Source organism: Mugil cephalus, chromosome 5, assembly GCF_022458985.1.
Source record: "Mugil cephalus isolate CIBA_MC_2020 chromosome 5, CIBA_Mcephalus_1.1, whole genome shotgun sequence".
NCBI classification, from domain to species: Eukaryota; Metazoa; Chordata; class Actinopteri; order Mugiliformes; family Mugilidae; genus Mugil; species Mugil cephalus.
In genome coordinates, this window is record NC_061774.1 from 19,241,731 (window position 1) to 19,261,693 (window position 19,963).

General features: G+C 48.4%; 1 protein-coding gene across 1 annotated transcript in view; it reads left to right on the forward strand.

The window, feature by feature from the left end:
* Positions 1 to 2,660: 2,660 nt before the first annotated feature.
* tenm1 (teneurin transmembrane protein 1) overlaps positions 2,661 to 19,963 on the forward strand; it is a 174,913-nt gene continuing 157,610 nt past the window's right edge. The window contains exons 1-3 of the mRNA XM_047584620.1: positions 2,661 to 3,098; positions 15,473 to 15,744; positions 19,101 to 19,463. Of these exons, the coding sequence (XP_047440576.1) occupies positions 15,528 to 15,744; positions 19,101 to 19,463 (580 nt within the window). The 5' untranslated portion in view covers positions 2,661 to 3,098; positions 15,473 to 15,527. The remainder of the gene's footprint in view (positions 3,099 to 15,472; positions 15,745 to 19,100; positions 19,464 to 19,963) is intronic.

Consider the following 19,963-nt stretch of genomic DNA (forward strand, 5'->3'; position numbering starts at 1 on the left):
GCACTGGTGGTGAACAGAGGGAGAGAGTGATGGAGCACATCCCTAACACCCTTCCGGAGATAGAATACCCTAGTTAACTCCTAACACCCCTGGAGATCAGGCATCCACCGCAAGGGCAGAATAATACCGCGTCTCTGGTGCAGCTGGTGAGCATTTGTTGACAGCATTGATCCAAGATCCCTCATTACTGAACGAGAGAAACCCCTTCAGCAACGTCACCCTGGAGAGGGCTGGAGCTTTTTCAGGGGGGATTGAGAGAAAGATTGCGGGGGGAAAGACATGAGCAGGAAAGGAGACAAAAGGAGGGAATCTTTTAGAAGATGGGGGTGTGGGTGGGGGTGGGGGGAAGGATGAGGAAATAAAGGGAAAGGAACTCAGGTGGGAGAATTACAGCAAACTGTTGAGAGGATTGTTGTTAGCTGCTAGTAAGAGCATGCACCAACCACCTTCCGTTCCATAGTGGAAGGATCGATCGCCGGTCGATCGATCAGAGCCCACAAGGAGCGCGGAGGAGAAAAACTGTGTTGGCTTTGCAGTTTGCATGTAGGAGACTAAGCAGTTCTCTCGGAAGCTGCCTCCAGCTGTGAAGTGAAGTAGTGCAGGGATCCTGACAAGCCGACATTATTGCTAAGGCTTGAAGGGGCATTAAGGCGGGGATGCATCGCAGAGCCGTCTCCCGCTCCGTGACAGAATGCGAAGTCCTGCGTGTCCCTGTTTTTTAACGGCGGGTTTTAATGGCCGTGTCATGCAGAATGAGAACGTAATCGAGGACCGTGGAGGGATGGAGGGACAACTTTCCCTCAAAGTCATTCTCGCCAGGCCCCGTCTTAGCATTCGCAGCGGCAGCAGCAGCAGCAGCAGCAGCTTTCTCCTTCTCTCGCTCCCATCGCTTTTATGGAGTACCGGCTCTAAATCCACCTCTGTGCTCCGTATCCCTCCCTGTACGCTCAGCTGCATGTGCTTCTGTGTTGTCCAAATAGGCCAAGAATAATTGGATCAGCAAACATTGTCTCATGGAGATGTGGGTCTCCTTTTCGTTTCCAGTGACTGTTTTTTTTTTTTTTTTTTTTTTTTTAGCCCAGCGAGATACTGTTTAATTAGGTTATATGATTTTAATGCAATTTACACTATAATCTCATGACATAATGCAACTGACATTATGTCTAAAATGCACTCTAAGCAGCACTATAGAGCATCTACAGCTGTAATGATGCTTATTATCAAATGAAATGCCGACTGGGCTTCCTACACAAACTTTCTAAGCAGGATGCTTGTGGTATATCACAGATACTTATCCTTTTCCATGTAATGCGCTTGTGCTAGGTGCAAAACATACATTTCAATTTCTATTTGCCATATTTTTGAGGACGGTAAGTAAGGGCTGCGTCTCTCTTTTGGCAAGGCCGGTTCTCTTCCACCTCTCCACATCTATTATCCCTCCTTTATAGACCATAATGATAAAAAAGAATCACAGTAAAACACTGTGACATTTCGAATCTCTGCATTGAGCCGGTTGTCAAGGAGATGTCTCGGTGAGACGTGTCGGGTAAAAGGAGGAAGTGCTCTTTTAAAAGAGCGTTTACCCGGCCACTGGAGGTGTAATATGCCTGCCATTAGGACTCTGCGGGCAAACCTGAAGCCTCAGAGGCGCGCGGCCGTCCGGCGCGAGGCTGCACCCTCTCAAACTCTGGAGGCTCTCGGGTTCTGGATCAGAATCCGTTAAAGTCGTCCGCAGCACGCCCAGACGGCAGCCACGCCGGCGATCCCTGCATCAGAGGAGCGCAGATTTATCAAAACAGACTCGGACCTAAAGACCTTTTTCATCAGAGCCCTCTCTTGGATCACTTCATCCATCCCCGCGTGGAGCCGCCGGACGCGCGGCCTCCACTTGCGGGGAACCAGTGATGAAACTGACGGAAAGTGCCAAAACCTATTGTTGATAAAAGATGCATAGTGCTGTGTTGTGTTGGGGATACAGCGAGACAGGCTGAAAGGCAGATAGAGTGAAGCAGCTGTCAGAGTGGTTGTTTGTAGCCCCACGCGTGCGGTGCTTTGGGGAAATAATAAACTGCATCATTAGAACCCCTGTCATTCACACGCCGTTTGCACCAGGCTGGCTGTAAATACCCACACCAATGCATCACACGCGGAGCACAGGTCACAATCATTAGGCGGCTAATTTAGCAAAGGAAAAACAGATCTTATGAGATGATGTGCAGGTGGAATCACAAAGCAGGCGGGCTGCGCCCATAAATAAGTGTCAAATTTCGGAAAATTGCAGTTTCGCCGTTTTCTATACTTTTTCGTGGATTTTCTTTTATTTTTCTGCACATCATCAGCTCTTAGGCCTGTTGCTCATGGGAATAAATTGCTTTTTCCTTTTTTCTTCTTCTTCTTCTTCTGGAAATCTGCTGCTGAAAGGCTGCAGGCGGAAAACACTCAACTTCCACTGCTGTCATATTAATGAGTCAGCATTCCGACGCGGGACCACGGTGCAGCCATATGGCATCACCTGAATGAGTCTAACCGGCGATCCAGACGACCTCCTGACGCCTGTGCGTGTTTATGTCTGTGGCCGGTGTGTGCCACACCCCCTCCTCCTCGGTGCGGTGGTATGATCCAGGGATAGTGTTATAGCAGCACCGAGTCTCACCAGCAACAGCATCAGCCGTCAGCCTCATCGGGTTCAACTGCGGCTAAACGCACCGCGCCGGGCTCCCTGTCACACGGCACGGCGGAGCTGGCTGGCGTACAGTCCACCCCCCCCCCCCTCCACGCAAGGAGACCCCTTCCCCACTCCGCGCGAATCCTTTCGTCCTTTCCTCCATCGGCATTTGAGAGAGCGAGCATCCTCAGCATCAGCACCGCCGCCACCGCCGCCTCGAAACCAGAACACCGAGAGAGAGGGAGAAGGAAAGAGAGAGGGGGAGAAAGGTGTCTCGTCCACATTTTTTTCCTTTTTTTTTTTGAATTTATTTTCTAACAGGAGCACCGCGTCTCGAGTCGCATTTCTACCAAGGGGGATTGCACGGTCTCCGGCGTTTGCGGGCTGCTTATAGCATGGGATCGGACTAGAGGAATGGCTTTACGTCGGGAAGGTAAGCGACACGTTCGGTTCTGGCCTTGAGTGGGCTCGTTCGGGCAGAGATCGGCTACTGTGTTGCTTGGCTAAACGAGGCTTGGACGCTGAGGCAACGTGAGTTTACAGGAAATGGCTATTATGAGCTGCTCGGGATGCGCTGTGCGGCTATACGACCCGTGTGTGTGTGTGTTTGTGTGCGTGTGTATGTATGTACGTACATGTATGTACGTGTGTCCGAGAGACAGACAGAGATGGAAAGTATATATGTGTGCGCGTATATGTCTGTGTGTGTGTGTGGTGCGGTTTTATGAAAATCAGTGCGCCCCCGTTTGAAGTGCGGGGCTGCAGACTTTGTGCGTGCCAGCCCGTGTGTTTGACAGCCCGTCTAAATAATGACTATTCAGGTACAGTGTGGAACAGCAGGCTACCCGCTTCATGCGTGTGCGAGTGCGAGCGTCGTTTTGCCTCGGCAGCGCTCGCAGCCTTGAGTTGTTTTGCTCCAGTTCTGGCTCGTCCACTCCATCTCCATCAGCACTTAGATCCAGAGGGTATAGATCTCTCTGACGCGCGCCTTCTGTCTCCCAACATCAATGCAGCCTACCGGGCCCGGGCCAGACACCAGCAGCACCACAGGTCCAGCAGGCACATCAGGAAACACTTCAGCACTGTGACCCTCTGTATTTCTGTCTGTTTTCGGCATCTCATGCACGTGTCAAGTCCTAAAGCTCAGGATGATGCTGCAGCCGCCGAAGCAGTTTCTTGAGTTATTGAACTGCATGATTTTTCTTTATTTATTTTCTTTCTTTCTTTTTTTATTTATTTATTTTTGCGCGGAGGCTGCTCAGAATGTGGAGGGTAAATAATTAACAGCAGCAAATGCATTCTGATAAATCATAATTATTGTGAAGGCAGTGCAAATTGCACCAGGATGGTTATGCTCTGATAGATTTTAAATTGGACCTCCTCACTTCTCCCCTTCACAGCAGATTATAAATAATTGCTCGGAGTAAAGCACTGAGGGCATATTTCCGATAAATAAATAATTAAACCAGAAAAAAAAGCAAATAAATAAATAAATAAATGATATTTCCGTGGAATGAAATAGATTCTCCCATTGACTCGTGCCTTCCGTTTGCGAGATTTGTTAATCTCCCTTCATTTGACTACGGAGTGGTGAAGGATTTCTGTATTGCATTTAGAAAAAAAAAAAAAAAAAAAATGCAAATACATTGTAATCAGAACCTGCCAGCCCTTAATGCATGGACGTGATGCTGTACTCCTCCGGCCGCTATACACATTTCAGGGGGACTTGTATTGATGTTTGGATAGTTTCAACAATCAGGCAAGCCTGTGCTCTAACATATTATTTCAGGATCTGAGAACAGCTTTGATTACAAGCCTGTGCACTTGAACGCCGAATGCTGTCAGCGTAGCACTGCGTGTCACTGCCCTACCTGACGTTTCTCACAATGACATGGGGGGGGGGGCCCGTGCCTAATTCCTCCCTGGCTTTCACATTATTGATAGTCATGATAAAAATCAGGCAGTCTGTCTTAGCTCTTTGTGATTAATAGAGTGCATCTGTGCAGAAGGTTAGATAATACACACACTCCGTCTCCTTCTGGGCCTTCTCCACGCAACTGAATAGAGAGATGATGATGTATGGGACCTGGGGAGGTTGATGATTGCAGCTCTACATTTATTTCTCCCACTGTACCGCGCTGTAGTGATGATTGGCTGCGTGTCATAGCAGGGGGGCTCCTCGTTCTGGTGGATGGTGAATTGTGTGTGCGCGAGCCTGAAGGCCACATGTGGATGATTTTTCTAGGCCCCGCCGCGTTGCCTCACCGTCAGCGGTGATGAACAGTGATTAAGCGAATATATATATATTTTAATGACACACCCATTATGACAATGCCTTCACAATTAGAAGACGGCTCTTCGAATTGAAATGTCACGTCACCAATTACGAGCCGCTGCACACATGCCGCCCGATAAGGCGACCAGGCCCCGCCACATGACCAATCAGTCAGTCAGATGTTCGGGATTTCAGCTCGCGCCAAAGCACTCTGGTTCCCCCTCAGCAGCAGTTAGTGGTCAGCGGCTGTCGCTGTGGTGATTATCTCTGCCAGTTGTTGCACACTTTTTTTTTTTTTTTTTTTTTTTTACATAATTTTCAGCATTGTTGTCGTTAAGCAGTCGGTGCATATGGCGTTTTGGAAATCAGAAGTAGCCGCTCAGCTCCTTGGCTCGGAGTCACATCATTATTTCAGTGCAACTTCCTGACAATTTAGGCCCGGAGTGCCGATTGTTAGGATGCTGGCGTTTTGCCTCCGCTGTCAGCAGATCCCATTGTCCTGACTCAAGAAACACTAACGCGAGAGAGGGGTGGGGGGGGGGGGGGCAAAATATAAAAAATCTTAGCTTACGTCCAGTAATTTGTGTTTTTCTGAGATTTGAGTGATATTGCATGGCCTTTGGATAGTGCAGTGCTGTGCGAGACAGCGGGGGAGTTCTTTTTGTTATCCAGCCTTGCATTATTTATGAATTTTCATTCCAGGAATGCAGTAGCCCCTGGCACTGTAATGCTCCTTTCTCCCATGGAATCTCTCGCACACTTCCCTTCTGACCAACAAGTTCCTCTCTGCAAAACTAAATTTCCTTAATGAAATTGGGGTCATGAATTAGTAGTGAGAGGCCGGCGCGAGACCCATCAGAGGTTGTTGTTAATATGGAGTACAACACTTACTGGTGCAGCCACAGTCGAAGCTCACAGGCAATAAGAGGCCCAGTGGGAGTCTCTGTCCCCGTCTTCCTCCTTCTCCCGTATCTCTGCATGTCCATCATATGCTAATGTTGTAATTGGGGAGAAAAGTATAAAATGTGCCAGCGTGTTCGCCACCCTGCTGATGATTTCAAAGTAAAAGCAGACTTGCATACACAAACACACACACACACACGCAGCCACCGAAAATATGAACCACTATACAACTTCAAATATTTACCTTCTTGCTGCAATGCCGCTCCATCCTCAAGAGGAACTGTTTAACAAATCCTGCAGTGCTAATTAGTGTTTCCCCCATTCATACGGCGGTGGTCGGCCTCTGCAGTAAGGAAATTGCCGGCGCTGTGATTTTTTTTTAAAAAAACGCAAAAACATTCTAATATTGCCAAATTACCCTATAAACGAGAATAGGCCCAGTGTTCACACTTGTGTTTACAGTACATGCACTTGGAACAGCGAGGTATTATTAGGAGGGAAAAAAAAGTAAAAAACAGTGAACATGCGAAGCTTTGGTCCAACATATGGTCATTATTCCACCAAATTGATTATTATACTTCTTGTAATTGCAATAATTTTCCCAAAAAAGTGTTTTATCGTTATTTTTGTCATTCTTAAAAAAAAGAAAAAGAACTTGCTAAGAACCGAAACCAGACTTCCTGTCTGTTCTTCATTTAATGGATGAAAATGGGAAACCAGTTTTTCAAATAGCTCTTAAAAGCTCCTCCAGTCTGACTTTTTTTTTCTTTTCTTTCCCTGTGATGAATTATCTGAATACAATAGTGTTTATTTTTGGGCGGAGGCCGAAAAGCGGGACCAAGAGCAACAGAGAAAGGGACAGAAATAGAATCAAAACCAAATTCACCTTCAGCTGCCAACGCTAAAGACACACGCTAACACACACACACAGACACACACACGTCCGTACAGCGTACGCCCGAGGCGTTCTTCTTTAAAGTGTTCGACTGTGTCTCAACTGGCATCTCCAGCCCCTCTATTCTCTCTTGTCTTCTTCCATTGGGCCATGGGCAAGAGTCAGGAACTGTATGCCGTTAAATAAGTGACGGGGGTGTTATGTGAGATTTATATTGTGAAAAAATGCTTTCGCAGCCTCCCTTCACACTCCTCCACCTTCACACCGGTCCCACTCCATTCAAATTCCAGTCAGAAGACAGAAGGATCGGAGCCACGAGAGGCTTACTGGTCAAGCCCACTTTACCTCTCTTTAAAATATGAGATTAATTTGTCAAGAGGAGTGTGTGTGCGTGCATGTGTGTGTGTGAAGACGAGTGCTGATGGAACACATCTAGACGGAGGATTGGGGTGAAAGAGCTTTGAGAGTATTGTTGATTTAAGGTTATGGAAATCTTTGAGGGCTTGAGTCATGCTGTTATATTGGATTGCGCCACATATTGAAATACATCTGACAATTGCATTCATCAAGTGAACCCTTGATGTCAGGAGTGCAACACCAGCCTCAAAAAATCAGTCCATTACCTCAGATGATGACAAAACCTACATTGTAGGAGATTTTCTGCTTGAAAAGTTCATTCAATTGAATATATTATAAAAAAATGGGTGCAGACGAGATTAGCTGAATAGTTTTTGCAGGTTGGCATTAGGTGTATTAGGTATTTGACACTTCCAAGGGTTACTGTTAGAAGAAAAACAAAACAAAACTGTGTTTAATATCTAAGCAGACACTTACTACCACTAACACCTAACGACAAGCAGATGCACATCTGCATGGACACGTCTCCTGTCATAAATTTGTACTAATCAAGTGAGAGAACGGCTTCAGGAGGGAGCGAAAATCAATGTCCGTTTCTTCTCCCGCTTTAATGCGGCTCGGGCCGTCCTTCACTTTAAAGTGCACGCCGTGGCATTAGTGTCAAAATAATTAAGTTAAAATCCATTATATTTTATCTCGCTTTTGTTGACACAGAGGACAAAAGGGAGCTGGCGCGGGCCAGATTTCCACTGACAAGATGTACAGCGACGTGTCACCTGCGGCCCCGATCGATGCGTGGAAACGATCAGGGAAGTGCTCGGGCCCAAATCTCATCTGTCAGACATTCAGAAGAAAACAAACAAAAAAAATAAAATAAAAATTTGATCAACCCCGAAGACGAGCGATAATTAAACACCCGCGGAACTCTAACAGAGTCATTGATCAGAGTTGACTCCACACCTGCTGCACGGTGGCACGAGAAGGAAGCAACACAATAATATAAACTTACATTCGGACCTTAAGAGCGCGATTAATAACTCAATTCCGAATAAGTTGTACGTGCAGCTTTGTTGCGTGCCCATGAAATGATTTATTTGGCAACATAAAATACAGTGATGTTACACTGTAGATCTCTCCCTTAAACGGGTTCATCTATTTCCTGCTGACTGGTAAATAGCCTCATGTGTATCATCAGTAATATTCATAGCGCTACTTTCTAGATGATCATGAATTATTAACGCATAGAAAAGATGAATGGCTCCAAAATGGTGCTTGATGCGTCTCTGCTGGAAGCCGTGTTCCACACAATGCAGCACCGCGAAGTACAGTAGAGGACAGTAGCTCAACATGTGTGGTGCAGGGGACTTGTTTTATTGTTCCGGTTTTAATTCCAGAACGAGCCTTGATCCGCCGCGAACTCCGGGACGTGTTTCAAGTGTGTGTATCATCACCCAAATTGACTTCTTACTGCAGAGACACACGCGCCCTACTGATTGCCAGCCAAGATGCCAAGCCAAACTGCATGAAGAAAAGTGATGTAAGAAAAGAAAATCCAATATCTACCCCAGGAAAATCGCGGCAGCTCTTTGCAGCCATTTCTCAAGTAAAGCAGACCTAAAACCACGCTTTCTCCAGATGTAACAGTCCTGAAATCCCACATTTTACAGCGTGCGCCGCATGTCATCCCGACCCGATGTGCCTCCAAATAGGGAGAAATCTCGTATTTTGCTCACTTTAGTGTGTGCCCGAAAGACACAATGCTTCATCTGACAAGCAGCGAAATGAGAAATGCAAATTTTGAAGGAACATGCTTGCCGCTGTTTTGCCTGGCAAATCTTTTTTTTTTCCGAGGCAAAAGTGTGCGGTGGAGAATAAGGTGCGCGGAGAACAGGAGCGAGCGGTGTGATATCGACGGGAGAAGATCCTTAAAATGACTCGCTGTCATTTTCTAACTGCAAATACATTTTACAGTATCTGCTATTGATTTCAAGCTTACGTGGTAAGCTCCTCGGGTTTTACCGATACATCTCGCGTCCAGTGAAATGTTCATGCCCGAAAACGCCGCTCGGATTTCTAATGACCCCGCATTAGTCCTCGGCGAGAGCCCCAATGCGCTGTATCTACTCGCCAGCATGATTAAACAAACTGTGCGCCGCCACCTTGAGGCGCATTTATATCTTTATATACGTATATACGAAATATTTTCATCCCCCGCACGTTCCTCGTCTCATCGGTTCTCAGAAGACCACTGCCGGGACAACGGTTTGTTCGTGCCCGAGTCTAGTTGCCGCTCCTCTCTTTGAGGAGAAGTGTTTTTCTGTTCAAGGCTGCTGAACGCTGACTGTGCCCCTGGCCTATGGGCGGCTAGGGGAATCAGAGGGAAGGTGAGGGATGAGAAAAGATCTGAGGAGCAGGTGCAGCCGCTGCATGCACTCTGGACTTTTTGGATTTCAAACATCACAGAAATTCCCTTTCTCCCACGGACTCCTCGTTTTTTTTTTTTTCGGAGGGTGACGAGCATCGCGCTGTCACAGCGTAGATGGAAGATTAGCCCACTTAGCATTCAGAAATCAATCTGCGATGCCGCTCAGCAGCTACTAGTAGATCTTTTCAGCTGCTCCTCTGCAGGACTAATACTCTTTCCACGCTCGTTTTCTCTGCAATCAACAGCTTCATAAAGGAGGACGCGCAGGAAACACTGTCTCAATCGCTAATCGCCAAATCCAATTTCTGGAATCAATGGCATTGATTTATCAATTCATTTTGCATCTGCGACGCCGCCGCTTTGTTTTTCTTTGGGTTTTGGAGGTTTTAGCGGTCAAATGCATTATTGAAAGAGGCTTTTTACCAAGCAGTGGCTGATGCAGAGAGCTTAGGAGGTTGTCAGTCATGATGTAAAGCTTTATTTGCAGAGCGAGTTAGTGTGAACAGCCTTTTAGTCCTGCTAGGAGGACACTGACATGTATTTATCTTGCGAGAGAGGAGGAATATCAAATGTGTTGAATAAGGCTTTGCCTTGTCAGGGATATTGATTAAGTGGTTTTGGGTGGTGTCTCTTGGCCCCGGATGCGCGTCTGCTTATATGTGGCCGAACGCCCGCGTGCTCCTGGAGGTGAATGCAGCGGTGCGCGCGCCAATGCGCATGGGCGCGAATGCGGGGCAAGTGTGCTGCTGCATATTATCGTCATTTTCGCACTCCGTGTTTGCTCCCCCGGCCTTCTGGGGAATCAGCAGAGGGCTTTAGATCAGAGAGGAGAAGGAGAAGTGGATATGAATAGGAAGCGATAGTCTGGCGAGAGAGCGAGCGGGGGCAAAAAAAAAAAATAAAATAAAAAAAAGACTACACCTTAGTCAAGATCTGAAAAGAAAGAGAAAAGTTCTAGCCGTAGTCGAGTTATAAAACGGCCTTTGAAAAGTTAAAGCCGAGCTGCTCCCTCGCTCTCGGCCACATTCAGGGGGCATGAATAGTGTAGGACCTCATGGATTTCTCCACGCTGCTCAAGCTCGCCGCGCCGATTTGGGATTTGAGCTGTGTCCACTATAAATAGTCAAATGGTCCAGGATGGTTTCGCAGCTCCTGGCGGCTCCCGACGAGAGGCGGTCTGCTCCGCGAGCGGAGACGGCCTTCGCGTCCCGCGTCTCGGTCGCCGCGACGCGACGGTTGCTGCGTGACTGTTGTCGCCCGTGCGGCTGGCCTTGTGGCGCGCTGGTGCGTTAACCTCGGGTGCTGCTGCGTGGAGTAATTGAGCCACGCTGAAGGCAAACAGAAACAGCGAATGGAGGTTCACACGACGCCGCCTTTACCGAAAAAGGGCGGGAAGGGCAGCGTTGGCTCTCCGTGGCGCGTGGGCGTACAAGTGCGCTGTTTGTCAGCTCGTGCGAAACACTACAAGCGCGTGTAGGCGCGGGGGCACTGCAGCTGATTGTCAGAGTGTTTCATGTCTGAAGCCTACCGTAGCATGGATACTGTACGTATAGTGGGAGCTGGGAGGTTGTGTGTCCGTGTGCGTGTGGGTTTAGGCCACAATATGTGTTCTGCCGGTAAACTCTGCATTAGCAGCTAGAGATTTCAGGCTTGGTCAGCTATGAAAGCGCAACTACGTGACCAGAGTGCTGCCGCCGCCCACAGATAGCTCGCCCTCATCCACTAATTAAAACCCTCTATCACTCCATGTCTCACTTGGCAATCTCTCTATCCTTCAATTCCCCCATTTTCACCGTGAAATCTCTCCATCTCTCGTTATCCAGCCATCACTCTCTCTCCATCCTTGATCGCCATTCATCCTTCCCACCTCTCAGCAGGGCTCCCAGTGGGCGGTGGGCTGTTTTGTTGTGTTTCGGGGTGGTCTAGGTATAACGGGGTCCTGTGGGTCCTTCGGGGGCCCACTCATCAGCGCCGTCCCTGTCGCACGCCTGAGGAGCCGCGGCGCCGCTAACGAACGGGAGAGATGAAAAGTTTTTTAACCCCCACAAGAACCCCCCCCCGTGTCCACGCGCACTCAAAAACACACACACACGCGTCCTCACACCAGGAGAGGCATCTCTCTCTCCGACAGCTCCTCTGCCTGCTCCCGTAGGACCTGTAGCCTGAATCTGCATCATCTGCAGCAACGGACCGTGCCCGGGTTTCTGCCGATGATTAAGCCGCCGTTAATGGTGGACAAAACAAGAAGTGGCAAAACGACGGCGTCGCGGCTTCGCTTCGGAAGCGTCCGCGGTGGTAGGCTCATGCTGCGGCGCGGACGTAGCTCTCAAGGTTTCTCATCGTCATTCCCGCGGCCTGCGCGGCGTGTTTAGTGAGCGGAATTAGCTGGCCTCCGCGCAAACAAGGTCCTTGGAAAATGTGCAAAGGCCAGAGCTAACAAATAAAGTAGCTCCCCCACTCTACTGGGGGTCTCCAGGCTGTTACGAACACAAGACCTTCTCTGCATGTAGGAAATGTATCTGCAATCCTGGAACTATACTGTATCAATAATCTGAGGAGCTAATATTGATGGATGGCGCCGCTCCCTCTGTCCTCCTTGTTTATTTACAAATGTGAAACTCAATTTCTGTGCCTCTGCCCAGTCCCAATTCCTCTCCCCCTCTCCCGCCTCGCTCTTTTCTTCCATTTTGCATGCCGCTCTCCTCTCGTTCGTCATGACTTCAGCACATTCGCTTGAGATCGGGAAGTGCAAAACGGTCTCGACTTGTCCTCGCGGCCCATCGCCGTGCGCATGGGGAACGCTGCCCGTGCCGTTTGTGTTGTTGTCGCCGCTGTTGGACATGTGAGAGACCCCGCCCCTTTCACTTGGAGTGAAAATCCTCTTTAAAAGCAACCATAGATGTGAGCCTCTATCACTTCTCTAAGCAGATTGAGGGGAGGGGGGCAAAAACAGCACACTGGTCCGTGGCTACACTGTTTGAATAAATGGATGGAAAGGAAGGTGGGTGGGGGAGGAATCAAGGGGGGTGACGGGTCCCATTAGATATTATTGCATCTGTGTAGCCGTGGATTATCACTCCTGTTTGGTTGTGTGTGTGTGTGTGTGTGTGTGTGTGTGTGTGTGTGTGTGTGTGAAAGAGGGATAGATAAGAGATAGAAAGAAAGGGGTTAGCAGGGGATGAAGGGAGGAAGGGGATAACAATGTAATTTGATGCATGTGTTTCACCCAGTGTTGTCACTTTGTATTAATTTTAAACCGAGCGGTGAAGAGTTCATTACACACTGATGAATTATAGATTAGGGCTGAATTAGTAATAAAATCGCACAATAACGTGTACATACATTGTCACTGCATACAACCGCTCGCTGCTAATCCATTTATTGCACAAATGCAGCGAATGCTATTCATCCCGCCGCAATTTGTGACAACAAGCCTCCCCATAAATGACTAATCCAAGACAGTGCCGCGGTTAACATGCGAGGCTCAAACGCGTAGATGTCTTTTATACATAATTTCACATGTGGATGATTAAGATCATGTTTAGTAATGGGTAGTGTAGTGACACAATCAGCTAAGTGCTCTACCAAAGCAACCCGGTGCCGTGTAGTCCCCCTGCTCTTCACTCGCATGAAAAAGTGATGAGAGAGATGATACGAATCATGTAGCGAAGGTTTTTGAAGATGCCTGTATCAAAAATTTACTCCAGCAGGAGCTGATTATTCCAGCATCTAAAAAACCTTGGCTTCATTCTTATTTTATTTTTTTGTTTTTAATGAATAGTAACCTATAGCCAAGCTATGGTGCCCATCGCGCCCCAGGGTAGCTGCTCCTCAATCGCAAGGCTAGGCCGGTGTTGTGCTCAGGTGGCGCACGCTGACTTGTCCTAGAGAACGCCCATGTGTCTTGTTTGAAGTGAGCTTGGCTCTAGGAAACAACCTCCAGGTTTCAACATCAAACCCTGGAATCAAACCCCCTAATGGGCACCCCACTGTGGGCTAGAATTAGCAGGAATAACCCCCGCCAGCAGGCTTACTTCTCTAAATGCAGGGGCCTCGGAGGACGAGATGGAGGCTGGAAAAGCACGTAGGGCAGGGGAGGGAGAGCGGGGATGCGATGATAAGAGGGAAGGCGGAGGGAGAGCGCAGGTGGACTCGTACAAGAAAGAGGGGAAGGGATTAACCGGAAGAGAGGCGTGTTTTGCGAAACACCGGGCAGTGTTTCCGAGTCGTGTACGATGTCCGCGTCCGCGCGGCAAAACGTTCACTCGGGCTTCTCCGTGCGCACACGTGACGGGGCGCATGATGGTGCACTCCTGCGCAGGGTTTGCGTGCTTTCATTCTTGCGTGTAAACGTGTGCCAGACATAAAAACGAGACGGAGAGCCTCTGTGGAGACAGGCAGCAGTCAGTGCCTGCAGCAAGCTCAGAGCTCACAGGGTAATGTATACGTGCTCCTCGCCATACCAGAGAGAAGGTGACACCAGTCAATCCCGCTCTGACAGGGCAGCTGAGATAATAGCGGGCTTTGATTCCTTGCAATAACTCCTGCCAATCAAAATGAAAAGGCGTCGTGATTGCAGGGAACCACAAGCGCATGTGTGTGTGTGCGTGTGTGTGTTTAAGAGCTTACTGTATGCAGTACGGCTGAGAGGACTGGATGCAAAATGCGGGCCGTGTTCTTTTAAGACGGCGCTGCGCTTTGCGCTGCCATTAAAGAGAACACAGGAGATGGATGGAAGGGGAGCCGAGTGCCGAGCTTTCACAGATCATCTGCGCTGTGATAATGTCTGCGGGGTGGAGGGGTGGCGAGGGCGTGTGTGGGATGGGCGTGAGAGCGACTTGGCCCACTTTTTGACTGTTTTGCTGTCAGGGGTCACCGTTGTGTGCGTGCCAACAGGTCAGCGCGTGCGCGTGGGGAATGAGGAGGGTAAGCGCGAGGCCAAGGAGAGGAGCCTTTCAGGTGGAATAAAAGCCTCACTGCAGTGGTGGAAAGGTCAGCTGTAAACTTGTATCAGACTAGTGGTGATCACCCTGTGCTGCAGATCTCTGAGGTATTGAGCAGGCACGCTCTAATGGCTTTGATATATGGACTACAGGACTCCCTGAAGAGGTCAATACCATAGCACTTTGTCTCTATGAGCAATGACCCTCTCAAGCTCCATTTAGAAGCTTTATAACTGCAGGAAATAGGCTGGAAAGGCCTCGAGCAGGGCACGATGAAAGAGAACTAATATGAATGAAGTATTTTCTAATCACTTCTTCTGTGCCCTAATCGTCGGCCCAATCAATCATTAGTTATGGCGGTATGAGTATATGGCCCCGGACGTTATCAGAAGTAGATTTTGATGTGGCGGAGAGAAGAACAAGAGAATCTGAGCCGAACAGAGCTAAAAAGGCTGATTTATCATTGCTCCACTTGGAAGGGCAATGACACTGTAAAGACTGGTGTCTAATAGCGTTTCATCATTACTTCAGAATCTGGTGAGTCACAGTGTTTAATGAGAGTGACAGGCGTGGGGGCTCGGCTACAAATTTGTTGATTTATCTGCGGCTTGTCAATGCCCGTCTGTAAAAAAGAGATAAAGCTCATGGAGAGAAACCGCAACTGACGGAACGCTAAGCCGACTCCGGCCAATTTCTCTTCAAACACATCTGGATATAATGGCTACCATCGCGTTCCCTTCTGAGTGTATTGATTTGGAACTAACCTTTGGTGTGAAATATGAAATACTTTATATGAATGTTGGCTGTAATTGGAATGAGCAGATGTTGCGGTATTGTTCCACTGTGTTCTCTAACGGTCTTCTTCTCCTGTTTTTCTCCTCCACACTGTCTGTTTAATCCCCCGTTTCCCTTCATTTTCCTCCACCCGGCCCATCCTTCTCCCTCCCCACCTCCCTCCTCTCCCCTCCCTCCCCCACCGTATCGTCCCTCTCACCTCCCCTTCCTCCAGACTCTGTGCTCTGTGCTGTGGCCGTGCTGAGTGACTAAGCGGAGCGCTACGAGCCATGGAGGAGATGGACAGTAAACCCTACCAGCCGTTGTCCAAGGGGCGCCATGAGATGGAGATGTCCTACACCAGCTCGTCCGACGAGAGCGAGGACGGCCGCACCCATCACCGCTCCTACACCTCGCGCGAGACCCTGCCCGACTACACGCACGAGCTGCGCCTCACCCTCGGCTCGCACCGGGAGCGGCAGAGCAACTACAGCCAGGCCCAACCAGGTAACCGCAAGCCGTGCTTGTCACGGCATCGGGGAATGCTAATGGTTACCTGAAAGCATGCTCCCACTGTTGCACAGCCGCTCTATGAATACCGGCTCTGAAAGACACACATAGAAAAAAAAATACACACACACACACACACACAGAGGTCTTTAAAAGGACCTATGTGAATTACCTATTACAGTCCACAATGAGCCAGAAGGACAGTCGGAGGCAGCCAATTACCTCTTCTCCACGGAGGTGATATTTCTCTCCCACAGCTAAACTAGGTCAACCCCAAACCTCTCTGGCCTCACCTGGGGTGGAACACCACCCTTCATTACACACACACTCGCAGCTACAGACACGGGCGGACAGAGGCACGCACACACACTCACACACACACACACACACACACACACACACACACCGGCGCGCCGGCACGTACACACCGGAAAATTCTCTCCTGCCGGTGACAGGAGGAGAAATGGGCCAACACGCGCTGTGATGGATGGCCTTTATGCAGGTCATGTGTGGTGTTAAGAGAGAAGCCGCACCTCATCAGGAGCGCGCCGCTGTGCAGGGTTCACGGTGATCAATAGGCACTCTTTCCGCGACTCAACCTCCCGCTACTCTGCGAGGCCTACCCGCCATGCCAACAAGCAACATTAGCCATTCATAACGGTTACAACCCCCCCACCCCCCCCGACAAGCAGGTCGCTCCGGGGATTTCATGGTTTGAATGCCACCTGCTGTGGATTTTGGCACGCCGTTCTCCATGTGCCCACCCATCGACGGCCGTTGGTCATCACGATTCCGCGTCGTTATCTTCCACGGCGCCACTGTGGTGTCAAAGACCGCTTGGCTTTTTCGGTAGTTACTCAAACAACACAACAACAACAACAGCAGCAACAACAGCAACATCTCCTGCCATCGGCGTCATATGGCTAGGTGCAGAAACGCCCCCGACGCAGACTCCGAAATGTCAATGGCAGCCGGTTTTCGGCAAAGCACATCTGTTCATCTTTGGGCGAAGGAGTTATATATAGTACACCCTACCTAAGTAACCAACTGTTAAGGGGGGACGTTGCCTCCAGTGACATTTTTAATGGATTACCGTGTTCCTGACAAAGATCAGCCAATTCGTTTCCCCTCTAATTCCCCGCCCATGTCCCTCATCTTTTCCTTCATCTTCTAAACCCGCCACATCTCGGCCTCCCCTCCCACGCTCTCCTTCCGCGTCTTCTTCCAGCTGTTTATTCGCCCCGAATATCACGACTGCTCTCTCTTTCCGTTTAACTCATTGGCTCGCCCCTGTAATTGCACCTGTCCCTGCTAAGCCTCTCTGTTTTGGAATGACGCCGTTGATAGATGGGCGGATAGTCGATCGCCATCTCCGTCACGGGTTTCAAACGGTTCTGTACAGCTGACCAAAATAATTAGTTTTTTTTTTGTTTGCTTATTAATTAACTCAAATTAATTAGCTTGCGCTTTTCAACGTTCCATTTGCAAAGCTAGAAATGAGTTACAAACTAAATGTTTGAATTATTCATAAGCCCAAGAAGAATCTGATCATTTGAGCATGTGAGGACCCTTTCGCTGCCGATTGCACCTCCTACACTTTAACACCTCACAATTCAATTGGTTAAACAATGGTAATCCCATCCTTTACTGGCTTACTGCTGTAAGAAAATTACTGTCAGTAAATACGGAAAAGTCGCACAACTGTCTGAGTCCAGAATAGCGCCGGTTCTTCCTCCCAGGCTGCTATCGGCCGCTACCATCTCCACCGGTCACATATTAGATCAGCCTGAGTTCATTAAGCTTACGAAGATTATTGCTAAGCGTGCACAATGACAATTAAAGGAGTCTCAGATGAGTTTTTTCAGCAGCTCTGAGTTTCCCTCATCTTGATTCTGGCAGCAGGACAGTAGAGGATACTATTTAGAGAGACTTCAGGTAGTTAATCAAACTTAGTCTGTAATTAGGATTGATTTTTAAAAAGTAAGGGGCCACGCAGAAGGACAAAAGGGAGCTTCTCAATCCCCATTAGCTTTCCTCAATTTGTCCTGCTTCTTTCTTTAAGATTACTCCCTGATGTCTTCTATTGTCTCCTTTCTTTTTTTTTTACATCTGCATTAGGCTGAAACTCAGCCTGTTATGTCGAATAACAAGTTGTGTCGAAAGTACTGTCATATATAAATAAATTGCTTTTTTTTTTTTTTTTTGCTAACTATAATAGTAGGAAATGGAAAGTATTTTCCCTGTAATCACGCTCTCAAACCTCTCGCAGCTTTATAAATATGTTTTTAAATCAAATAGGTTGACAACTTTTCAGTATGCAGTCAATCCATGTTTGCTGCCACTGGGAAATAGCCTATTTGCTCCTGAATTGCCCTCTTGCAGCCAATTTAAGCTAAACACTAGCGTGTAGCGGTGACCAATCTTAGGCCGGTTTAATTCCAGCAGAACAGTATGTGAGCCACAGTTGGTTGTGACCCCATCAAACTGGCACAGCGGGATGCATCGCTGGTCAATGGAGTGGTCAACAGGACTGTGGCTTTTATTGCAACGCTGCGGTTTGTGTTCAGAGGACCTGACCTAACACTCACATTAAGGGCACTAAGTGAGACGGAGGGGGAAGTCTTTCCTTCCTGAGTTTTCACCGGAGCCTATATGGTACCGGGCTTCTACCTGTATAGATTTCAATTTTTGCCTTCATTTCTTCAAAATCACATCAGTTCCATCACTTCCCACTTATACAATCCAAAAGGAAAACTCGGGTGGCGAGGAAGAAAATTTACTCAACTGCCTCTGCAGGAAGAAAAAAAAAAAAAAATGCACGGCTCAATTGAATAGAATTGAATTGAAGTGTAACCAGAGGACTAACACAGTATATCTGATGTTCTCAGATAGCAGGTTGATGCTTGGGATTGGAGGGCGCACTAATACCTGAAAGCATATGAGGCTCAATTTTTTCCTCAGTCTGAGTCAATATTAATAAGGTTTGATCTTTATCTGATCTCTTCACCCCACCAAGGAGAATATAGATGAGATCAGGGCTCTGTTTGAGCAGCAGTTCAATACATCTCAAGCTCAATAACACACGTCAGGCAGTCTGAACAGGATATGGCCTCGCTGCAAATGGTTAAGAAAAATTGAGGGTGGCATTTTGATTTGGATCCGCGATGGAAAACTTTTAATAAATGCTTGCTCAAATAACAGCCTGCCTCTTGACATAATTTCAGATGGGTTCGGTATTTAGCTTGTAAATGCCTGTCTCTAACAAACACCTGGTCAGCTTAGCTGGCGAAGCAAATAAAAACACACGCCCCTGTTAGCGGCTCAACCTGCCCTTCTCCCCTCCCTGCCTCCAGATTTAGACTTCTGCAAGGCTTCCCAGATGAGGAGCCCAGACTACCACATCCACCAACAGCAGCAGCAGCAGCAGCAGCAGCAGCAGCAGCATCAGCATCAGCAGCAGCAGCAGCATCAGGAGGAGGAGGAGGAGGCGCTGTGCTCCGGACCGGCCGCTCACGTGCACGGCCGCGGCTACTCCCTCGGCGTGAGCTCGGACGTGGACACGGAGCCGGAGGTGGACCCGTCGCCTGCTCACGGCCTGCAGCACATGTGGATGCGCGGCCTCAAGTCCGAGCAGAGCTCCTGCCTCACGAGCCGCGCCAACTCCGCCCTCTCCCTCACTGACACCGAGCACGACAGGAAGTCCGAGCCTGACAACGGTGAGTGGAGAAAAACGAAAAAAACCTTCTCGCTCCTCAATGGGATTGCGGTCAGTGTTGTCGATGCACACAGCTAAGCGGAGCAGATAGTTTAGTACAGGGCACCTTTCATGAGTTGGCTTTAGTTGTTGTGAAGTTTGGCTGCTTCTATATTTTACCTTCCAAACTGAATTTGCATGTTACATGTAAATTCATTAAAATGAAAAGAAATTTCTCGCCATGAAAAGCAACAAAAAAACAACCCACAACATCATGACTCCTTTCAAGGTTTAAGTTACAGCCTCGGGCAATTATATGATTGAAACTCTCAGTTTTTGAACTAACGCTAATGCTTAAGTTCCTCGTTCTTTGAAGACCCTTTGATGTGCCTAAATGCAGAAATGTGCCTATTGGTTATTTGGTCTCTGAAGTGAGCTTGTAGAGAAGGTGAACCTGGGGATGGAGCCGGAGGAAAGTCCGGCGACGAACACCCACGGCGTGTGTGCGTGTGTGTGTGTGTG